We start from the raw sequence: 24,859 nt of genomic DNA, 5'->3' as shown, positions 1-24,859 counted from the left end.
TTATTCTGAGAGAGGCAATGTGGTGTAGTGTGGGAAAAGCAATGAAGGAGATCTGAATTTTTGATTCAGCTCCAACAGAAACTGCAAGCTTGTGCCAATCACTTTACCTCTTTGTGCATCAATTAGTGCTAAGTCGTGTCCAACTCTTTGTGACCCCATGGGCAGTGGAGCCTGCTGCTCCTCTGTCCATCGGATTATCCAGGCAAGAATAATGGAGTGGATTGCCATTTCCTCCTCCAAGGGATCTTCCCGACCCAGGAATCAAACCCACATCTCTTATGTCTCCTGCATTGCCAGGCAGGCGGATTCTTTACCACCGTGCCACCTGGGAAGACCCATATTGGACTATATTATAAGTCAAATTAAGTCCCTTCCTTTTTTGGAAAAGATGTTCCTTTTTATTTTCTAGACAGATTTTTTTTTAAGTTCACCAGGACTAAAGTGGGGAATGAAAGAGAAGGATAAATAAAAACTGGCCATGATGTATCCGACTAATACAGTTGAGGAAGTAAAAGAAGTTCATTTTGGATGCTTTTATGGGAAAGAGGAACTCTACAGTAGGAAGCTGGTGGATATGACTGTAGCATGGTTGAGGGTTTACAACTGGGGATTTGGCAGTCATCAGCACAGAAAAGGTATCTACTTCCAGTTAGAATATAGTAGATTGCAGCAGCTCAAGCCACCCACTGCAACAAATTTAAAAATCTGAAAAATTATTTTTAAAAATATTGTAAATACATCAGAGAGCTTTAGAAGCAATGCATACTAGATTAATTCAAATTCCAGGAGGGTGCCAAACCCTTCCAAAGTGAACTCATGGTAAGTCATTTTCTTCCCAGTGGACCTTTGCCAACTTTGGATGTGGACTCAGGACTGCGGCAAGCCTTGGCAGTCAAACAGCTCTGGCATGACAGATTAGAAATTTGAGTCACCCCAAACACTTTCATTTTTACATAAGGTCTGACATAAAATTAAAAAAATACAAAAAAGCATGAAAATGTGTCTAGTAATCAAGAAGAAAAATAGACATCAAAGAGGATATCCATAGGGAGATTCAGCCACTGGAGTTATCAGAACTTGTTGACTCTAAAATAACTCTAAATAATACGTTCAGGAAAATGAAGGAAAAGATGTATAAATGGATGGAAATGGAGAATTTCAACACAGAAATTGTATGTATAAAAATAACAGATATTCTGGAAATCAAAATGCAATATTTGAAATAAAGAATTTATTAAGTGGATTTATCATCATCCTGGAGAGCAGAAGACTTGCTTACTGATGGAAGAAAACATGCCAGGTAAGGGGAAAGATGAAACTTTTCTAGAGAATGGAGAGGGTCAAATGCCGGTTCCTCAGGTCTTGGACAAGGCAAGAACTAAGAGCTCAAGCAGCAGAGGAAAGACTATGAGGTCAAAGAGATAGGCTGAGTTGGCAGAGAATGGCAGTGTGACTTCTTTCTGACATCCTTGATCTCACTCGGGTAGGAAACTGCTTCATCTACTGGGAGTGAGGAAAACAGTTGAGTGGGATTCAGGCTTGAGGGGAAAGTCATTACCTGGAGATTAAATAAGAAACAGAAGCGTGTTCTTGGGGGCATGGCAAAGATCAATAGAGAAGCAGGCGCGAAGGACCTAGAGAGTGGAGGTGGTGCAAGAATGGAGTGTGCTGCCCCGATGATCTTGCAACTGAAAGATCTCTTTTGTGATGCTGTTGTTTTATGAAAATAAAAACAGAGTGAGGCTTAAAGATCAGCCTAGGTCCAAATGTGATTGCCTGTGAGATTAAGCCTCACGTGATATGAGCCTACTTCTCTGGTTCTTCCAAACTCACTCAGTTTACCTAAATCTTAGAATCACGTGACCATCTTCAAATATATGTTCATGCTTTGGTGTTTTATGAAAGGGTTAGTCATTCAGTCATGTCCAACTAGTTGTGACCCATGGACTGTAGCTTGCCTGGCTCCTCTGTCCATGGAATTTTCCAAGCAAGAATACTGCAATGGGTTGCCACTCCCTCCTCCAGGGGATCTTCCCAACCCAGGGATTGAAGCCGGGTCTCCTGCATCACAGGCATATTCTTTACAGAAATCTTAAAGATCCCCTCCCTCTTCTAGCTTCAGAAAACAACTTCAATTCTCCTGAGGGCATCCCAGCTCCTGTTCATAAGCTAATGCAGAGTTACCCTGCCTTATCCTGCCTCCTCAGGAAAGGAGTTGCTGCCAGTGTTAGATGCTGCTCTTTCTTTCCCTTGGCTCTTACTTACTCTCAGTTCAGTCGCTCAGTCATGTCCGACTCTTTGTGACCCCATGAACCACAGCACGCCAGGCCTCCCTGTCCATCACCAACTCCCGGAGTCCACCCAAACCCATGTCCATTGAGTCGGTGATGCCATCCAGCCATCTCATCCTCTGTCATCCCCTTCTCCTCCTGCCCTCAATCTTTCCCAGCATCAGGGTCTTTTCAAATGAGTCAGCTCTTTGCTTCGGGTGGTCGAAGTATTGGAGTTTCAGCTTCAACATCAGTCCTACCAATGAACACCCAGGACTGGTTTCCTTTAGGATGGACTGGTTGGATCTCCTTGCAGTCCAAGGGACTCTCAAGAGTCTTCTTCAACACCACAGTTCAAAAGCATCAATTTTTTGGCACTCAACTTTCTTCACAACTCTCACACCCATACATGACTACTGGAAAAACCATAGCCTTGACTAGACAGACCTTTGTTGACAAAGGAATGTCTCTGCTTTTTAATAGTAATGTCTCTGCTTTTTAATATGCTGTCTAGTATGGCCATAACTTTCCTTCCAAGGAGTAAGCATCTTTTAATTTCATGACTGCAATCACCATCTGCAGTGATTTTGGAGCCCAGAAAAATAAAGTCAGCCACTGTTTCCACTGTTTCCCGATCTATTTGCTATGAAGCAATGGGATCAGATGCCATGATCCTAGTTTTCTGAATGTTGAGCTTTAAGCCAACTTTTTTACTCTCCTCTTCACTTTCATCAAGAAGCTCTTTAGTTCTTCTTCACTTTCTGCTATAAGGGTGGTGTCATCTGTACATCTGAGGTTATTGATATTTCTCCTGGCAATCTTGATTCCAGCTTGTGTTTCCTCCAGCCCAGCATTTCTCATGATGTACTCTGCATAGAAGTTAAATAAGCAGGGTGACAATATATAGCCTTGACGTGCTCCTTTTCCTATTTGGAACCAGTCTGTTGTTCCATGTCCAGTTCTAACTGTTGCTTCCTGACCTGCATATAGGTTTCTCAAGAGGCAGGTCAGGTGGTCTGGTATTCCCATCTCTTTCAGAATTTTCCACAGTTTGTTGTGATCCACACAGTCAAAGGCTTTGGCATAGTCAATAAAGCAGAAATACATGTTTTGCTGGAACTCTCTTGCTTTTTCAATGATCCAGCAGATATTGGCAATTTGATCTCTTGCTCCTCTGCCTTTTCTAAAACCAGCTTGAACATCTGGAATTTCATGGTTCACGTGTTGCTGAAGCCTGGCTTGGAGAATTTTGAGCATTAGTACTAGATGTTCTCAGCCTTTGTGACACTCTGAGGACACTATTTCTCTGCGATCAAAAGAAGTTTATCTCTTTTGCTAATTTATCTCAAACTTTCTTGATGGCTACTAATCAGTACGTCAGCTGAGTAATTTAACTTAGAAGCGAATTGTTCCCTTAACAACCAGTATTTTTATAGTTCCCTTTCTAACTACATTCTTTTAAAATTGTATAAGTTATGTATATAAATTTTGTATATGTATACATTGGCTTACCTGGTGGCTTAGATGGTAAACTGAGCAACTAACACTTTCACTTTCTCTCTCTCTATATATATGGGGCTTCCCTAGTTAGCACAATTGATAAAGAATCTGCCTGCAATCCAGGAGACCTGGGTTTGATCCCTGGGTCAGAAAGATCCCCTGAAGGAGGAAATGGCAGCCCATTCCAGTGTTTTTGCATGGAGAATGCCATGGACAGAGGAGGCTGGTGGGCTACAGTGTCTGGGGTTGCAGAGTTAGACATGACTGAGTGACAAACACACACACCTACGTATATGTAGTATAAATCTCAGCTTTTACCAGAAATTGATTTTAATAATCATCAGCATCTCTTCCATAACACATAATCTTAAAACATTGAAACAAAAGGTTTTTTAACAAAAGTTTTTTAACCAAAGTACTTGCAACCAGGTTTTACATCAGAGCTTCCCAACCTTTTTCAACACCATGGCATACAGAAATCTTCGTCAAGCACACTGGGGCACACTGTAGGGTTTTGGCAGGTCTATATGGAGCTTATGAAAAATCCAATATAGTTTTATCATATAATTGCAATAGCAAGTTACACAGTGAGAGTGAAGACATTGAATGTTTACTCTGAATAAAACTTTAAATAAAAAAGGTTTTTAAACTTTTTAAAGAGAAACAAAGCTCACTTTCTAATCATGATTTTGCTTTATACCAAATTTTGTGTTGAAATAACTACATGCAGAAACTTTTTAATTTTCTCTTCAAATTCTTTTTTAAATTAATTTATTTAATTGGAGGCTAATTACTTGACAATATTGTGGTGGTTTTTGCCATACACTGACATGAATCAGCCACGGGTGTACATGTGTCCTCCATCCCAAACCCCCTCCCACTCCCCTCCCCATCCCATCCCTCTGGTTTGACCCAGTGCACCGGCTTTGAGTGCCCTGTTTCATGCATCAAACTTGGACTGGTCATCTATTTCACATATGGTAATATACGTGTTTCAATGCTATTCTCTCAGATCATCCCTCCCTCGCCTTCTCCCACAGAGTCCAAAAGTCTGTTCTTTACATCTGTGTCTCTTTTGCTGTCTTGCATATAGGGTCGTCGTTACCATCTTTCTAAATTCCATACATAAGCATTAATATACTGTATTGGTGTTTTTCTTTCTGACTTACTTCACTCTGTATAATAGGGTGAAGTAAGTTTCATTCACCTAATCAGAACTGACTCAAACATGTTCTTTTTAATAACTTAGTAATATTCCATTGTGTATTTCTCTTCAAATTCTTATAGTCACCATCAGTGAGGAAGTTTGCCCCACAGATGGTTGTTACTTAGCAAATGTTAAAAAGGTAATTATTGATTTTTCTCCAATTGACAGAAACTCCTTTCTATCTATTAACCAAAATTTGAATACTTTGATTTCTTCTGTCTTTGGTTGAAATTCTTAGGATAATGTGAATTGATTTCTAATTCACTTAATGTTTTTATATCAAGTATCTACAAGTAACATGATACCTAACAGATGTTTTGCTACTAGTCTTCTTTAGGGTTAAAGCTAGAAATATTAGTTAAACTCCCCACTGAACTACTTCTGACATCATGTTTCCCTTGAATCTATGAGCACTGTTGGTATACTTTATTATATTTTCACACATTCATTGTGATTTTTATTAAATTCATTCTGGTGCTTGAAAATGTCAAATAAGCCAATTTTCTGGAAAAAAAAAAATCTCTTCCCAACAATTCTGCAATAAGAATCATTGACATTTTTCAATTCCTCTTTTAGTTCCTAGCCTCCAGGGAAAAAAAAAAAAGAAAAAATTTTCCTTTGATAGGTAATTTAGTAGCAAACAGCAGACTGTTTCTTCACGTAGAGCTGAAAGCAGACAAAATCATAGCAGCCTGGATTTATTAGTAACATCCTTTAATATGGAATTCACTTCTACAGGCAAATATACAGACTAGAGCTCTCTGTAAACAAAGCATGTCTTACTTGCATCTCAAGTGATCAGAACATGGAGAACAGATATGATGTAAAGCCCTTGCACCTTCCTGTCATCACAGCTTTCCCACTAGTACAGACACTGTTGCTCTTACATAATCAAGAAAGTCTTATTTGTTTTAAAGTATTTAGTTACTACTCATCCTGAGTACTTTGTTTTGTACTTTCTGGCAAATCAATATTCTTCCAAGCCTTCCCCTTGAGGGATGCGAACTAGTGCTGTTAACTGAACACTCTTACTGACATCTGTGGATTCATCGCCCTGCAGGGAAACAGTTTGATTTGGTCTTGGGGACACTGTCATCTATGCATCTTCTAATAGTAATGTTCCGTTTTTATGTTTCCTTTGCTTCATTTGGTTCCGAATGTGGTCATATCTCAGGCAGGTGGGTAAAATGATTCTGTAATCGTGGGAGACATTTTGGCCTTACTTCTTAATTATGTGACCTTTTAATTAGCTTCCTGAACCCAACCTGAAATAAACTACCATGTAGTTGTAAACACCTTTGTAAAACGTTTCATAAAGCAGTGGTTTTCAAAGTGTGGTTTCAGGGACTTCTGAGGATCCTTGAGACTCTAGGGGGTAGGAATCCATGAAGGTAAAACTATTTTTGTAATAATATCAAGACATTATAGGTCTTTCTCATGCTTCTTCTTAAGAGTGTACATTGGGGTTTCCAAGAAGCTACATGAAGTGTGGTTGAATTCAGTCAAATGGATTGAATGCAAAAAGCAGATATGATAATCTAGCTGGTTCTATTAAACCAGACATTAGAAGACTTTCAGAAAATATAATGCCACACTTCTCACTAAGAATTTTTGTTGGTTTGTTTTCTAGAAACTGTAGTTATTTTTTTATAAGATATGGAGGAGCTATTTTTATTTTAAATATTTTAAAATTCCTAAAATGACAAACATTGCATGCTATAACCCATATTAACAAAAGACCTTTTGGATCCTCAATAACTTTTCAGAATGTAAGGGGTGCTGAGATCAAAGACTTTGAGAATTAATCTCTTAAAAGACTATCTGTATAATATAGATATTTTCTGTTACAGCCCTGGCATAATTTACCCGGCACCATTTTTTTCATTTGATAACTTTTCCATGAAAATGAGATATTTAGGCAGATATCTGGGTAAAGAAAAAAATTATCAGAGCAAACAAATCCAAATTTGGAATAATCCTCACTATGTTGCCTAATAAGGGATTTAAATTTATATTTTGGACTACATGTATAATTTCTGTGAATCTCACAAGTGTTAAATTATAATTACATATTAGTTCAAAATTATACTTTACAGTAGGAAAATAAATCATATATTCAAAATACTTAAGGAGACTATAGGCCTTTTTTACTGTAACAAATCAGTTTTCAGATAGAAGAAAATTGTTCATTTTCTTTAGAGTAGTTTCATAACACTTTTGAAAAGGGGAATTTTAAGAAATGCTACCATTTAATTTAGCAGTTAAAATGCTAAACTGTCCACAATACTCAAGTATAGTTAAAGTATTTTGAGAAATATTTTTATAAGGTAATAAAGGCCCACAGTCTCTTACTGAATTAATTAAATTATTTTACACTATTATTTGCTTTTAGAAGCGAGCTTAATTTTTTAATTTCTACAAACAAATAACATCATTATAGAATTTCATACTGAATCAGATTTTGGATATTTTACATCACAAACGAAGGATAAGTAAATTTATAAATCAAGACACGATTTTTAAAAATTAACAAAATCAATTATGTTTTATTAGAGAGAACTGATGATGATTTTAAAACATATACCTTCTTTCGTGGGAGTAAATTTTAAAAATAAGAGAAAATTAAATCAAAGGAAGACCTAAGTACTGGAAACATATATGCACAAAACTTGGCACTGACAGTAAATACATTGCAGTTAAAACAGTAATCAAACTTACAGATGTGGTTTTAACAAGGTGGTTAAAGGGGGAAATTCTATATAAGCAGCTCTGCTGGCACGTGCTCTGCCTAAAACCTTAAGCATCAAAACAGTAATTACAGAAATCTGGATGTTTACTGACTGAGCAAAACAATATCCAAATATAATTTCAACTGTTATAAATTTGTGTATAGTTGTAAAATGGTTGTAAATTTTGATCACTATGAGAAGTGTACAATCATCAGTCTCTCACTGCACACCTGTAACCCATTCTGAATGACCACTTGTGGGAAGCTCCACTTTAGAGATCTATAAAGGCGGAATAGGATGAAATGGTAAAATGTGTACTACAAAGAATATGTGATGATACTCAAGTTTTGTGGGAAGGTTCATGGCGTAGCACAGACTCAAGATGAACCTTGGCAAGGGTGTGCAGGGTTTTAACAGATGAAAAGAAAGAGGGAGGACTCAACTAAGCCAGCCTGAATTAGCAACGTACTGAGGGAAAGAGAAAAGCTGGATGGTATTACCAACAGTGGGAAAGTGTTAAGCTTTGAATTTATAATTTTTTGGAAAGTGGCCAGAGTAAACTATGTGTTAGAAATTTATGTTGGTAAATACTAGTAAAAATTTATACTGTAAAATTCTATATACAAATAATGGAGAGCCTTGAAAGTCAGGATTGGATTATCATTTTGTCAGCTGGACTTTCTGACCTATTAACAGCAGCATTAGAAGACAGATCAGGACATACCAGTCAGGAGAGACCAGAGAGTAACCCGAGATAGGGTAGCCCATTAGGAGGTGAAGGACTGACCCAGAGTAAATGAGGCGAAAATAAAGAAGAAGGGATGAGTAGGAGACACATGTCACACGAAACATCAATGAGATTTAGTGACAGATTCAACAGACTGAAGAGAATAGAGGCTCCGGGGCCTGGAGGCCGAATGACTGAGGAACGGTGGCATTGTGTTCAGAAACAAATCTAGAGAGGGGACTTGGGAGATGGAGAATGAGTGTCTGAACAACAGCACAAATATTTGTTATATATATTATATATGTGTATTTATGTATATATAAATACATTTTACATGTATATATATTTAGTGGTAAAATATACATAAAACTGACCACGTTAACCGTTTTTAAGTATACAGTTCAGTGGCATTCCACACCTTCACATTTTTGTGATGCCATCACCCCCATCCATCTTCACAACTTCCTCATCTTTCTAAACTGAAACTGTACCTGTTAACTAAGAGTCAGGTCCAACTCTTAGTGACCCCACGGAGTGCAGCAGGCCAGGCTTCCCTGTCCTTCACTATCTCGTGGAGTTTGCTCAGACTCATGTCCTTTGAGTTGGTGATGCCATCCAACCATCTTATCCTCTGTCACCCATTCTTCTCCTGCCCGCAATCGTTCCCAGGATCAGGGTCTTTCCCAGTGAGTCAGCTCTTCGCATAGGCGGCCAAAGTATTGGAGCTTCAGCGTGAATCCTTCCAATGAGTATTCATGGTTGATTTCCTTTAGGATTCACTTGTTTGATAAATGCAGTTGACCACTTTAACCATATATATATATATGGTTATGAGCAGATAATATAAGCAAACTAAGTTACTGCTCTTTGCTAGATAAAATGAATTGAAAAGTTATCAGAAACAATCAACTTGTAACAATAACTCTTTTTAAATGATGAACTATTTCATACATACAAATAAAATACGTAGCTAAATTTAGGCATAAAAATGATGAAGCACACATGTAAGCTTAAAACATAGAACATTCCTAATAGTGTTGGGACTCCTGTTGCATCTCCCTCCCTGATAGCATCTCTTTCCCTCCCCCACCAAGGATAATACCATTCTGAATTTATGTTTATCATCCTTTGCTCTTTCTTATAATATTATAAGCACAATAATTTATAATTTAATTTCTTATAATGCTATTCTAATTATATATGTGACCCTAACTAATATACGGCGTTTTCCACCCAGCATCATGAGATTCACCCTGGTGATACTTGCTGAGGACTGTGCTATCTTCCCAATGAATTGAAGCTTTTATATTATGTAGTGACCCTCTTTATTCCTACATGTTTTGTGCCTTAAAAGTCTCTTTCTTCTGGTTTTGACTCATCTACATCAACTTTCCTTTGGTTATTATTTGCCTATTTATCCATACATCCTTTTACCTTTAGCCTTTCTGTGTACTTGAGTCTTTTCAGGTGTGCCTGCAACTACATATTTTAAAAATCCAGTCTGACAATTTCTGTATTTTAATTGGCACATTTAAGACCTTTCCTTTTTACTGGTTACTGATATATGTGACTTCTCTTCTGTCATGTCATTTATCCACTTTTCCTATGCTTCCCCCAGCCCCTCTTTTCTTGCCTTCTTTTGGATCAATCAAGTTGTGTTGTTATTACTCTTAATTCCTTTTCTTCTTTCTTCTGATTGGTGGTTATATTACTTTTATGGTAATGACCCTTGAATTTTTTGTAGGCATATCTGACTTTTTACAAAGTCTGAAATTGATGTCTTTAGACCCTTCTTCCTCTGAAAAATAGTATACAAAATGGAAGATAATGGAGTACCAACAACCCAATACCACTTCAATTTCTTGTCTTGAGATTTCCCAACCAGGCTGGTAGTATAAATCTAAAACTTAGACCTAGCTTGTGGCTGCATATTTGTGGGAGACTATTTCTCCCCCAATAAGAAGCAGCAACCCTGGAGCAGGAAATGGCAACCCACTCCAGTGTTTTTGCCTGGGAAATCCTATGGACTTACAGTCCATAGGGGTCGCCAGGAGTTGAACACAACTTAGCTACTAACCAACAACAGAAGCAGCAGCCAGGGAGAAAGATTTCTCTGCCACTTGCCCCTTGCCCGTGGGCAGGCATTTTCAGTCCCACCCTTTCACACTAAGTGTGTGAACCCTGAAGGGTTTCAGGTTTAGGGGGGAGTAAGAGAGTCTTCCTCTCAGCTGTTTACTTTTCACTCCTTGCCTGGCCTTTTATCTCAAAGCCTCAGTTCCTGGCATCTACATTTGCCCCAAGCCAGCCCTAACCTCTTCATTTGCCTTCCACTCTCATTTCTGCCTTACTTAATGTGGCACGTGAGGATTCCCCTCACTTTCTTGCAAGCTCAGCAAAGCAATTTGAAAGGTGTGTTTGCTGGGATTTGTCTCATATCGAGGTGTTTCGAAGAGCCAGGGCTTTTCAGAACATTTATACTCTATTTTAAAGCAAACAAAGTCTTTTCACCTGTTGTTCATCTGTATTGTATATTGATAGTATTGTATTGTATACTATCAATGGGTTTTCATGTTTTGTTTCAATTTACCCTGAAACTTAAAAGTTTCTCTTTACAATTAAAGTAGATGAGTATACCTGCAAAGATATAGAGAACTGTTCATCAAATGGCTCTTTAATGATTATTTTTATTTCAAAATATGTAATACAATGTCAAGTAATGGAGGATTCACAGAGTAAATTTTGCTACAACTCTTATGGGGCCAATAAGAGTTGTGTGATGTGGAAGATGGTAGTAATCTGATGTTGAGCAAATTATTTTGCATGAACCCATTTTTATTTATACAAATATATATTTACATTGGAAAAAATTCTGAATGGAGAGATTCAATATTTTGGGGTGCTATCATTAGAGGTCTTTTTGTTTACTTCTTATTGATCTCTACCTTTTTTTTTTTAATTAACAATAATCCTACCTCAGATAAACCTCATTGGCCAGGATACCGCCACTGCGCACGGCTAACCTCTACTTTTTTAATGAACAAATAATACTGTGTTTTTTTTAAGTAAATGAAAGAATTAATTACAACAACAGAAAGCGGGGATTAGTGAAGGCCTTCTAACTTCGGAGTCGTGTAACAATAGGTCTGTTTTGTGGGGTAGGCTATGGTTTTTCCCGTGGTCATGTATGGATGTGAGAGTTGGACTGTGAAGAAAGCTGATCGCCGAAGAATGGATGCTTTTGAACTGTGGTGTTGGAGAAGACTCTTGAGAGTCCCTTGGACTGCAAGGAGATCCAACCAGTCCATTCTAGAGGAGATCAATCCTGGGTGTTCTTTGGAAGGACTGATGCTAAAGCTGAAACTCCAATACTTTGGCCACCTCATGTGACGAGTTGACTCACTGGAAAAGACTCTGATGCTGGGAGGGATTGGGGGCGGGAGGAGAAGGGGACGACAGAGAATGAGATGGCTGGATGGCATCACGGACTCGATGGACATGAGTTTGAGTGAACTCCGGGAGTTGGTGATGGACAGGGAGGCCTGGCGTGCTGTGATTCATGGGGTCGCGGAGAGTCGGACACGACTGAGCAACTGAACTGAACTGAAACCCCCAATATTGAGAGTGTCTCATAGAGGCTGGGTGACCTCCTGTCGAAGATTTCTGTCATCTTATGATTCAAAGATTCTCATTTTAATTTCTTTTTCCTCTGACAATAGGTCAATCAATGCCTCAGACAGATAAGCAAGTATGCATCCCCCCGGAGCTGCCGGAATTGCTGAAGCAATTCACCAAAGCCGCCATTCGGTCCCAGCCGCAGGATCTCATCCAGTGGGCTGCAGAGTACGTACTCCTTTCTCACCTGCAGCCCTTGGCTCCCCTTGGAGGTGGAGGTGGCGGGTGGAGGAGGGAAGGTTTGCAAAACTGAGAGGAGGTTGTCATGGCTGCAGCCTGGGAGTCGGGACTGATTAGCATAATGTTTGTGATGTTCAGCTGTCACGTTGCTTTGGTACTTTAAATCCATACAGAAATCCCACAAACTGCGAGGATGGAGGCCCTTCGCCAAGTGTAGCAGACTGAGCGATAGGACGCCAGGGCTATAGTCAAAGTGTCCTAGGGCAGTCAGCAAGAGTTAGATTACCACATCGCATCACACAAGCACACTTCACTGGGTCCCTGCTCCCACCCCGCCCCTGCCCCACTCCCTGTCCCAGTGGGAAGAAAGGCCCAGAGTTCCTCGGAGCTTTAGCCTGCCTTTCCCTATGTAAACCAGAGCCTCATTCTCAGGTTTCACCACCAGATGGCAGCAGTGCACCTGTGGGGGAGCTGTGCGACGAGCCCGCGGGGTGGACTGTGTGGGATCAGTCCAAGTGGGTTCTCTCCTGAGTTAACTGTAATGTGATCCCCTACTCTACTACCGTTAAAGCTCATTCTTGAGCCTAGCCACAGGCACTTGTATCTCGTCTTTGGGGAAATTGCTATTTTCTTGACTTCTTTGAACTGATGTGTTCCTTCAGCATAAGGATTCCACACTGCACTAGTGATGGGGGCCGGTGGAGCAGCGGCCTGGCTTCAGTGTGCCTCAAACACAGGTGTCCTCTTTCAGGAGACACCTCCTGAGGCTGCTTAGTGGGAGGAGCTCACACAGCAACTGCTAGCCGGGATGGAAACACCTTCACACAGAAAGCCTTCCAGCTGCGAAACTGCTCCTTAGACAAAAGTGCCTGCTTGAAACGGGGGAATTGAGGCTTGGGGCAGAGTTAGGAGTGGACCAATCCTCCCAGGGACCACTTTCAGGCTATTTTTACTGTTTGGTGATGGCCTCCTTAGTAGGGCTTCCCTGGGAGAGGGGGTGAGGGGTCAGAGGCTGCAGACCTGAGCTGGCAGGTTGGGGGAGGGGAGAGCACCTTCCTCCTGAGGTTGAGGAGGTCCATTGAGCAGGTGGTGAGGAGGAGGCACTGACCCCTTTGAGAAGGCTCAAGATGTATTCTAAGAGGAACCTCACAGAGTCTCCCTGGCCAGTGTGCTCCTGCTCCTGGGCTGGGCTAGTATGAAGTTTCTACAAATGGAAGGAAAATAAGCCAGTAGCGCTCATGAAAACAAGACACAAATGGGGTTGCTTTGCCTGGTAATGAACCCTGTTTAGTTTTCCATCCTCAATTTTATATATAACCTCTAAGGCTGAACTTTAAGCATCAGAAGACTAATTTCTTTTGGCACACTCAGACAGACTTTTATACTATACGATAGTTTAAAACCTCTTTTTATTGTTCTTGCATTGCTGCTTGACAGCAAGAAAAATGACATTTCTTGATACTGTCCCTGACATTTATGGGAGAAAACATTCCACTGTTGTAGTCTGCTTGCTTCCATATCGTATCGTGTGCTATAAATGTTTTAGATATCTGTGAAGAATCAGTTTGTGGTTTAACTACAGTGAAAAAGGAGAACATGACCTAAGAGCACTTTCCATCTATTCAGACACAGAAAGCACTTGTCAGATGGTTTTATGTGGCTTAGAAACCTGCACCTTTTTAGAGATGAAACTCCATAAAGTATTTTCAAGACAAAATGTCTATTTACCACGAGCCAAAGTTTCCCTGCATACGTACTATCTATGAGCAAACCACCTCCCAGACGTCAGCAGGACACAAACTCATTTGTCTTGTGTTGGGTATGTGTGACCACACAAATGTGAAGAACCATGGAAATGCTCACTACAAATGAAGCCAGATTACCCACAGAGGATTACATCCATGACTACACACTCTCTAACCAATTCCACTACAAGGTCCAAAGATGCCGCTGAGTCACACCCACCCCCACACTGACCTGGTCTGCAGAGACCACTCATGTACATTAGTAGGGTGACCGGAAAGCATTTCTTCTGTCCTCCCTGTGGATGACCTCCAAGGGGTGCCTGGAAGATGTTTTGGTCCTGGAAGCTGTTGCTCTGCATCGTGTGATGGCTTAGAGACAGACCGTGGTTTACCCCATCACTGTATGTTCAATCTCTCAGTTGTGTCCAACTCTTTATGACACCATGGACTGCAGCACGCCAGGCCTCCCTGTCCCTCACTATCTCCTGGCGTTTACCCAGGTTCATGTGCATTGAATCAGTGATGCTATCCAACTATCTCATCATTGTATCACTTCACCCTAAAATGGGCTTTTATAAAATTTCATATGAATTATTTGTATATTACCTGGAGCTGGAGAAATTAATAAAAAGTAAGAGAGGGGCAGAGGCTGTGATCCATGGGTCATCAATAACAAGGCTGCTAATGGAGACAGGCCTTTCCGCGTGGCATCAGTGCCCTGTGCATCAGCTGCTCATGTCTGTTCTCTGCCCCTGTGGATCAGCTGCTCATGTCTGTTCTCTGCGGCAGGCAGCCAGTTTCCTTCATAGGTCAATCCCAAAACAGAACTCGGTGTTTTTCCCACTGCACCAAAACAAAGTGATTTCCACAAAGCACTGATGTTCAGGCAGATGTTACTGAAAATTTTGAGGGAAGATAAAGGAAGATTTTAGGGCTTCCCAGGTGGCTCAGTGGTAAAGAAACTGCCTGCCAGTGCAGGAGACTCCCACTAGTTAATGGGACTTCCCAGGCGGAGCTAGTGGTAAAGAACCCACCTGCCAATGTTGGAGACATAAGAGATGCAGGTTCAGTTCCTGGGTCGGGAAGATCCTCTGGAGAAAGGCATGGCGACCCACTCCAGTATTCTTGCCTGGAGAATCCTGAGGACAGAGGAGCCTAGCAGGCTATGGTTCATAGGATCACAAGGAGTTGAACATGACGAAATGATTTAGCACAGAGCATGTAGCAGCACTGCCTAACACCAACTTTAAGTATGCAGATAGCCATCATACCAAGCATAAAGATTTTTATGTTTGAAAAAAAGGTTCTTCAGGAGCTAGGATTCTTCCTTCATAAAAAAGAGTAGGGGATTTAAAGCAACAATGATTTTCTCTCCTTTTTTATGCTTACATGTATGTATACATGTGTATGTACATATACTATATATATATATATAATTATATCTCAACACACATATGCCTGTGTATGTGTGTATGTCTCTTTTTGTGCATGTACATACATAAATGTAAAACATTTAGAAGGGAATGACCAAAAAAATACCCAGACCCAATATGCTTCAGGGAATTTCATACCAAACTTTTGTTGGTTATTCCACATCCTTAGAGAAAAACAAATCTACTTATTCCCTAAGCCATCTCTATACCTTAAGTGTGAAGTAACACATTCAGGCTTTTCCTGTACATAAATGAACTAAAAACAACATCTGGCATATTTGTCATTATTGTTTAGTTGCAACCCCACGGACTGTAGTCCGCCAGGCTCATCTGTCCGTGGGATTTTCCAGGCAAGAATACTGGAGTGGGTTGCCAGTTCCTTCTCCGGGGGATCTTCCTAACCCAGGGATCAAACCTGCATCTCTTGCTTGGCAGGCAGATTTTTTTACCACTGAGCCACCTGGGAAGTCCATCTAGCATACAGAAGCCACTTAATAAATGTTCTTTCCTCCACCCTTACCCTCAAAAAAAGGGGAGAAGGGATTCCCAAAGCAGCCGGAGGCCACTGAAGTACAGGCTGCCCCCCACCCCTTTTTCTCTTGTAGTTACTTTGGGACTATGTCCCGTGGAGAGATTCCTCCAGTGAGAGAGTGGTCTGAGCGAGTGGCTTTGTCTAGCTGGACTGAGCTGACACCGGAGCTGTTGAAGGTCCTGCACTCCCGGGTAAGCGCCAACGGGCAGTGCAGATAAGGGATGTGGGCGTGACACTGAGTTTGGGTGGGTGCAGACAAAATCCCCTTGTCATCAGCTGGCCACGCAGAACTGTCTGAAAACTCACTCAAGCATGCACTGAGAGTAAATCCTCCCTTGTGGAGATAGGAACAATGCTGAAATAGGCTGTAAGCTGACTTGTCACTTGGGTCATTCCGCATTGTCCTGAAGCTGCCAGAACAGTCAGTGGCTCAATGCAACTTGAATTCCTTCTCTAGAAAACGCAGGTCCACATCCCCTGACAGTCTCTTCCGTACTGATCAAGTCCAGATATGATGCTAATCAGAATTTGGGGAGGGGTATATTATAGTTCCCCAGTTATCTCAGGTGCCAACATAGCCTTGCTTTTAGGCTCTCTGCACAGCCATATCATCCTGGGAGCTGTCCTGTGAATGGTTGAGAAGGTTCTGTCCTAAGAAAACTTGCAGCTTGGCCAACTCCCAAGAAATATGATTTAGCACTACCATACTTGGGGGTGGGAGGAGACAGGGACAACAGAGAATGAGATGGCTGGATGGCATCACCGACTCGATGGACATGAGTTTGAGTGAACTCTGGGAGTTGGTGATGGACAGGGAGGCCTGGCGTGCTGTGATTCATGGGGTCGTGAAGAGTCGGACACGACTGAGCGACTGAACTGAACTACCTCGTTTTAGGATACAGGTTTGAGGTAATTCAGGATTGACTTAGCCAAATGCTTTCGTCCCAGAGGCTTAGCATTTCACTGGAATCAGAGGACCAGGGAAGGCATAGTAGCACTTCACTGGGGCATCGGCACCCTTATTGTATTGCTGACCAACAACTAGCCACTTGTGCCCTTCTCCTCTTGACTGCCAAGCACTTTGTGCAGTGGGCGTGGCAGAGAGCCGAGGTACCTGGGAACAGGCAACATCACGCATCCAGACCATAGACCCCATAGTAAAGCAATGCATTTAGAGTCTAGTGCAAAGAACTCAGTGGAGTCTAGAAGCGAGAGATTTAACATCTAGTTCTAGTTAGTTCTAGTTTCACCACTAGGTAGTGTTTTCAGACAAGTTCTCTACTCCTTGGTTTCATTTTCAGGCTGCCGTCTCTGCCTTATAGGGACAACTTAGGGATGAAACAGCAGATAATAATGAAAGACCTAGAAAAAAATTAAAGTGTAATATACATGTATGTTTTCCCTATAACTCTGAAGTTCAAATGATTAAATTGTATCTCAGAACTTTCTTCACTAGGCTGAACATTTCTCTACCTTGCAAAGAGAACGGCCAGAGTCCCCACTGACCCCTGACACGTTCTCCCACCCCTTGCTGTATGCTGGGAGAATAGGGCCCTTGCCCTGGCAGCTGTCCTCAGGGCCTTCTCTCCTCCTACCCCTCATTCCTTGTCTCATGTCAATCCCTCGCCCCACAGGTTGGTGGTAGACTGATTGTCCATGCAGACGAACTGGCCCAGATGTGGAAGGTGCTGAATCTCCCAACTGACCTGTTTAACAGTGTGATGAATGTGGGCCACTTCACAGAGGAAATTGAGTGGCTGAAGTTTCTAGCCCTTGCTTGTAGCTCTCTGGGAGTTGTAAGTTAGCTTTGATGTTTTTTGTTCCTTAAGGGAAAATCTCTTGGGGGCCTGAACAGGGATGGGCAGTGTTGGGGGGGTGGGCCAAGGGTGTGGGGGGTGTAGTACACACAGTCAACTATCCAGGGTTAACGAGGAGCCCACCCCTTCTGTCTACTCCCTCTCCTCTCTGAATTAAGGTTATTTCTCTGCTTGTTAGCCAGAAGCAGGGATGGGGAGGAGAGCAGGGAGAGCTGTCATCAGGCTCTGGGGAGAAGTTGACTAAAATGCAGTTTTTGGATTATTTATTAATTTCACTTCGGTTTATTACCACTCCACTCCCTCCATTCATGTTCCTAAAGATAAGCAAAAGCCAGCTGTAGACGAAGATTGGCTTATAGTTTGGTTTCAGACACCTAGAAGATATACCAGTAGAGATTTTAAAAAAGAAATGCAGCCTTATAGAAAACTACTGTATGATAAGCATAATTGGATACAAAAACCAGAGATAAGAGAGCAGGAAAGAAGATATGAGGCTGTTTCCAGATTCATAGTCATGACATCACCATGGATGCAGGATGTTCATACAAATTCATGCCTTTTCCAAATTTGACTTGATTTATAATTGGAAAAGCCATTTCCCCATTTCAAAGAAACCAGTTCATATACATACTTAAAAGCTTTAGGTATAATATTATATGTGGACTCACTCTTGTTAAACACTATTATAATAGCAAATGAAAATGAGTCAGAAAAATGATTTTTTACAAATCCCTGAAACACATACAAATTTAAATCTTAATGAGAAAATTATTGCTTCTGCCAAAACCAAATGGTAAAAAAAAGGTAGTTTGAATCATTCAGTATATCTAAATACAACCTTGTTCTTCCTTCTCAAATATCCTGAGTATGTGTACTTGACACTTTCACTTGTGAGAAAAATTATCAGAAATACTGTAGTCCAACTTTTCCTGTGATTCTGCTCAACTTTCAGCATAATTATTTCTTTAGAGAGGAAGAGAGAAGAGGTCATTCTTGGGTTTTTTCCTTTTTCATGGCCTTTGCTAGCACTCTTATGCAATGAATAAACTATTCCCAGCAACAGAGGCAAATGAGTTGCCAATGAGCACTGCCGCACTTCTGTGGAAACAGCCGCATGGATTGGGGGAAAATCACACAGGAAAAATGAAAAATTGACACATTTTATTAAACTCTTGTAAGGTCACAAGCTTACTTACACCACATTCAGAGATGCTCATGGAGTGGGGAAATGTACTTTCTCTGTAGTCAATCCTGCTTTCCCCTACCCTACCCCGTGAAGAGTGGATTAAGAAAAGAATAGATTCAACCCAACCCAGGAATTTTTCATCTGCTGCAGTAACTAAAAGCAGCTTTCAGGTGAATTATTCAGTTTTCTGAGTAATTCTCAGTAATTACTCAGTTTCTCAGATTTTTCCTCACAGTTCCTCTCTGCAAGGTGTGGCAGTTGAGTGTTCAAGGAAAGGGGTGATGCTGGGGTCTCAGAGCACACATAGGAGGGTCCCCACCTCCCTTGGTCCCTCCAGCATCTCTGATCTCCATGGAAATACTCACCTGTGTGGTGCTAGCTGTGCAGCTGAAGTCTTTGGTCTTTTCTCTCTCACAGCACAATAGTCCCCCAACCAGCACACCTCCATTCTCCCTAGTGTTCAGGGCCTCCTTAAGTCTCTTCCAGATTGCCTTCCTCTGCTCCACGTCACAGCCCCCCACCACCTTGGAGGTGTCTGAGTCCTCTCATCCACATGCCTCAGTAACCTAGAGTGACTTTGGAAAACCAAATTCCAACCCTCCCTCTGCAGCTGCTAGGTTTACTTTGATATGCCTGCCACCCACACTGGGGCGGGGGCGGGGAACATGAATTGTTTCTACTTCCTTGCTAAAAGGAGGGAATTAACTGATTAAATGATTAAATGTTCCATGAGGTTCTTTGACCTCTATCATCCTGTGATTCTGTTCTACCTTCTCGGCTTCCACTGAGACACCCTCAAGCCTGGCTTAGGATACCAGTGGACCCACCAATTCTGAGAGGTGATGCGGTGTCTGACTTTGTGTCCTATATCCTTATGTCAGGAGTGCCTAGTGCTGAAGTCAGCCTGCAGGTCTAGTCCATAAATAAAGGGTGCCCTGTGAATCCAGGAGCCGATCCCGTTTTACCCATTTGTTTCATGTTGGACTGTTGGTGGGAACTTAAATGTGGGAGAGATCAGAGTGTCACCATCTGGAGGATGGTTGCATTCTTGTTAATCTATACATCCTGCGAGGCAAGCTTAGAAATTCCTGCTTTGCTTTGCCAACTCACAGTCAGCCATGATATCCGTGCCATTTAGGAAATCAAGTCTCCTCCTTACAGAGAGTCTAATGGCAGGAATTTTAGGAAGCAGGTATATTTACTCCAGTCTTGAGCTCCCTGAATCTACACGTGATTCAAAGTGCCACAGATACACTTCCCTTTGAGCATGTCTTCCTCTTCCCTTTGAGCATTCCTTCTTCTAGAATACCTCTCAACCTCCTGTTCCACTGAGACCAATTATATACAAGAAGAGGTTGTGTGATGTGTTCACTAGAAGGAAGTGCATGTTTTGTCAGCAAATAATTCACTTTCTGAGGCTTTCACCTCTGAGTTTTAAAAAGAGGCTTGTTAGATGCTTAAAGGTTATCTTTATGGACTGGACCCCCATCTGACCAAAAAATCTTGTGCAACAGAAGGCAGACCTCTGTTTTTATTGTTGTTTAATAGCTAAGTCATGTCCGACTCTTTGTTACCCCAGAGACTGTAGCCTGCCAGGATCCTCTTTCTATGCAATTTCTCAGGCAAGAATACTAGAATGGGTTATCATTTCCTTCTCCAGGGGATCCTAACCCAGGGGTCAAACCTTTGTCTCCTGCATTGGCAGGGAGATTTTTTTTTTTTTTACCACTGAGCCATCTGGGAAGCCCAGATCTCTGTTTACTTTAGGTTTATTTAAGTTTACCAAAAAGCTCCAGTCCAGACAGTTCTTATCCATTCATCTATTTGTTAAATATTTTAAAATCTTATGAGGGCAATCGAATTCGAAGGTTTATTGTTTGAATAATCAATAAAAGATGTTTGGGGCAGAAAGCAAGGGCTGCCATAACAGTGTACCACAGACTCGGTGGCTTAAATAAAAGCAATATTTTTTGGAAGCTGGAAGTCTGAGGTCAAGGTGGTTGTAAATGGAACCACCTAGGCTTGTGAATGGAAGTTGTCTCCCTTTTCTTCATGTGGTTGTCCCTCTCTGCATTCATGAGTCTGGTCTCTCTTTCTGTCTCCCTCTCTCTCTGCATCGTAATCTCTTCTTATAAGGACACCAGACCTATTGGATTAGAGTCCACTCTAATGACTTCCTTTTAACTTAATTAGCTCTTTAAAGGCTCTATCTCCAAATACAATCGCATTCTGAGGTCCTAAGGGTTAGGGCTTCAACATATGAATTTTGGGCAGACATAACTCAGCCCATAACAGCACCCCAATTTGGACAAGGCTGTAGGAAGAGGACTACAGAATAAAGGCAATAGGACAGTAGGGTTTTAAAAAACACACACACAGAGAGAGGATGAGCTATAGATGGAAACTATGAAGTTTGTGCACACAGGCTCGTAAATCTACCCAAAGCCACTGTCACGCTGACCTCAAGTCACGCACATGCCCTCCCATCCTCTTTGACAACTCTTCCCAGCCTCCTGTGTGCCCATCCCCCCACCCTCCTCTGTGGAAGCGCCTGGCACACTGCTCACACAGCACTTCACAACAGCCTCAGGAGAGAACTCCCAAGGGCAGGAGAGAGAGAGTAAACGGAAGTGGCCTGCTCCCCTCCTGTGGCATGGCTCCAAGTGTCTCTCTGGAGTAGATAAGCTCTCCTAATCACTGCAGCCCTTTAGAACTAAGACCAGAGAGAAGTAAGAAGAAATTATTCTAATTTTGTAGGATGCAAAATCAAATTCCCCTCCTTAAGTGAGGTTATTCTCATGAAGGTAATAAATGTCTTAAAGCATTCAACAGTTTATAAACTTAATTCCTTGAAAGTATCCCTCCCACCAAGAAAGGAAAGGAAATATTATATAAAGATACCCAGTAGAGAGAGAGGCGAGTATAGTGATTTAAGAAAATCATATGGGGAGAAGAAAGGTAACAAAGGAAATAAAATAGTAACACAGTCCAAAGAGTCTCCATTTACTTCTAACGTTTACTCTTGGAGGACTTCAGTGATTCATACCATTTGTTTGGACATTCAGGTAACTAATCTTTATTATTGATATAAGTGTATTCATTTGACCTCAGTTTGATTTTACCTTTCTGATAAGAGGGTTTGCTGTTTATATATTCTAATCATTATCTTCCATAGAGATGGCAGTTGTGGTTTCTTTAAAGTACTTATTTTGTGACTAGATAGGGTTGCCACACGGAGAAGGCAATGGCAACCCACTCCAGTACTCTTGTCTGAAAAATCCCATGGACGGAGGAGCCTGGTAGGCTGCAGTCTGTGGGGTCACTAAGAGTCGGACATGACTAAGTGACTTCACTTTCTCTTTTCACTCTCATGCATTGGAGAAGGAAACGGCAACCCACTCCAGTGTTCTTGCCTGGAGAATCCTAGGGACAGAGGAGCCTAGTGGGCTGCTGTCTATGGGGTCACACAGAGTCGGACAAGACTGAAGCGATCTAGCAGCAGCAGCAGCAGCAGGGTTGCCACAACAACAACAAAAGAAAGGCACCCAGTAGATACTCAATATTTTGAGATTGAATGCAGTGACATTTGGCATAAAAAATTCAAGCTTCCAGAATATTGCATCATCCCCACTTAATTTTATGAGAGCAAGGTTTCTGTTTTCTTTGTTATATCTAAACTGATCTTAGGAATTCAGTGTGGAGTAGTGAGCTTCTCCTCACTTAACCTTCTGGTTTTATAGACCATTGCCAAAACTCTCAAGATAGTGTGTGAAGTGTTATCATCGGACCATGGCAGCGGCCCTCCCCGGATCCCTTTCAGCACCTTCCAGTTTCTCTACACATATATTGCTGAAGTGGATGGGGAGATCTCAGCGTCACACGTCAGTCGAATGCTGAACTACATTGAACAGGAAATGTAAGCAAACATTTAGCAACTGGAGGGGAAAGAGTATATGGAAAACAAATCCAGCAGACCAAGGCATAGTGATGTTACTGAATTATGCAGCTCTGGGAACAGAGGAATGTTGTGTAGAACAGTAAATAGGGATCAGAAAGGGAAGGGGAAATGGAAGAGAGAGAATGGTATAGGACAGTGACTCTTAGAGTGCCAACCAGACCACCAGCAGCAACACCGCAACACCTGGGAATGTGTTAGAAATGCAATTTTTCAGGCTCTACCCTAAGCCCATCAAATCAGAAACTCTGGGGTTGAGACCAGGCACCCGTGCTTCAGCAAGCCCTCCTAGTGACTCTGGCTCACATTCAGGTTTGACCAGTGGTGGAGGCGGGGTGGAGGAGGGGCAGACAGAAAAGAGGTCAGAGAAAGAGAGGGTGATGAGGGCAGGAGCCACAGAAGAATTAAGTTGGAGGGAGAGAGTTGTTCATATATTGTCTTTCTTAAGGTTACATGTTAAATAAACTAACACCTACATATTTTTTTCCCCAAACAGTATTGGTCCTGATGGTTTAATCAAGGTGAATGACTTTACCCAAAACCCCAGGGTTCGGCTGGAATAAAAGCACACTTTTGACAATTTTAAAGGAAGATACAGAGATGATTGTGCTTCAGAATGACTGAACCCCATATACCATCCAAAGTCAATTTTCTTGTGTAACTGGTACACACTAATAAACAATTAGGCAAACAAATGAAATCAGAAATGTGTGGAATTAAGATGTAAAGTTGTTGAGACATAATACCTTGATTAACAGAAGATTAGTATTCTTCCCGCATGGACACTGTGTAAAGTGACTGATGAAGCATGGATAGGAAATACATCCCGAGTGAAGGCCAGGCTGTCGGATTTTCAGAGCTGGAATGTTATCCAGACACAGCTTTGATGTTTTGCGACTGTTAGGCATAATTTACACGAGCATCTTTTACATGCTGCTGCTGCTGCTGCTGCTAAGTCACTTCAGTCGTGTCCGACTCTGTGTGACCCCATAGATGGCAGCCCACCAGGCTCTCCCGTCCCTGGGATTCTGCAGGCAAGAACACTGGAGTGGGTTGCCATTTCCTTCTCCAATGTGTGAAAGTGAAAAGTGAAAGTGAAGGAGCTCAGTCGTGTCTGACTAGTAGCGACCCCATGGACTGCAGCCCACCAGGCTCCTCTGTCCATGGGATTTTCTAGGCAAGAGTACTGGAGTGGCTTGCCATTGACCCATCCACATTTCCACCAGTTTACTTCCCCATTTGCTGTTTTGATGCTAGTCCATGCGTTCATTCATTCACTTACCAGTGTTTATTGAGGCTAGCTGTGTGCCAGGGATAAGACTGCCAGGTAAAATATAGAGCACTCAGTTGGACAAACAATACTTTTTTTTTTTTTAAGTAATTTCTGTTTTATTCTTTTGCTATACCTGGCAACCCTAGCCAGAAACTATGCTGGCTTCTGGGCATATACAAATAAATCATATGTGAATTCTGCCTTCAAGGAGCTCACAGTCTAATGTGAAAATAAAACATGAACTTAAAACCACTTTACTGTAAGCGCCCTGCTGCTGCTACTGCTGCTGCTACTGCTGCTGCGTCACTTCAGTCATGTCTGACTCTGTATGACCCGGGTCGACAGCCCATCAAGCTCCCCCATCCCTGGGATTCTCCAGTCAAGAACGCTGGAGTGGGTTACCATTTCCTTCTCCAATGCATGAAAGTGAAAAGTGAAAATGAAGTCGCTCAGTCGTGGCCGACTCTTAGCGACCCTGTGCACTGCAGCCGACCAGGCTCTGCCGTCCCTGGGATTCTCCAGGCAAGAACACTGGAATGGGTTGCCATTTCCTTCTCCAATGTGTGCAAGTGAAAAGTGAAAGTGAAGTCGCTCAGTCATGTCTGACTAGTAGCGACCCCATGGACTGCAGCC

General features: G+C 41.8%; 1 protein-coding gene and 1 pseudogene across 1 annotated transcript in view; one reads left to right on the top strand and one right to left on the bottom strand.

Moving 5' to 3' along the window:
- Positions 1–24,280, top strand: part of ROPN1 (rhophilin associated tail protein 1) — a 30,213-nt gene extending 5,933 nt beyond the window's left edge. Inside the window, exons 2-6 of the mRNA XM_055418535.2 lie at positions 12,150–12,273; positions 16,069–16,186; positions 17,630–17,791; positions 22,739–22,914; positions 23,450–24,280. Of these exons, the coding sequence (XP_055274510.1) occupies positions 12,158–12,273; positions 16,069–16,186; positions 17,630–17,791; positions 22,739–22,914; positions 23,450–23,516 (639 nt within the window). The 5' untranslated portion in view covers positions 12,150–12,157 and the 3' untranslated portion in view covers positions 23,517–24,280. The remainder of the gene's footprint in view (positions 1–12,149; positions 12,274–16,068; positions 16,187–17,629; positions 17,792–22,738; positions 22,915–23,449) is intronic.
- Positions 11,279–11,450, bottom strand: LOC129553930 (U4 spliceosomal RNA; annotated as a pseudogene).
- Positions 24,281–24,859: the final 579 nt, after the last annotated feature.

Source organism: Moschus berezovskii, chromosome 1 (genome assembly GCF_049115385.1).
Source record: "Moschus berezovskii isolate FMDL1 chromosome 1, NW_MosBer_1.0, whole genome shotgun sequence".
NCBI classification, from domain to species: domain Eukaryota; kingdom Metazoa; phylum Chordata; class Mammalia; order Artiodactyla; family Moschidae; genus Moschus; species Moschus berezovskii.
Note: the sequence above shows the minus strand (reverse complement) of the source record. Positions and strands in the feature narration are given on the sequence as shown.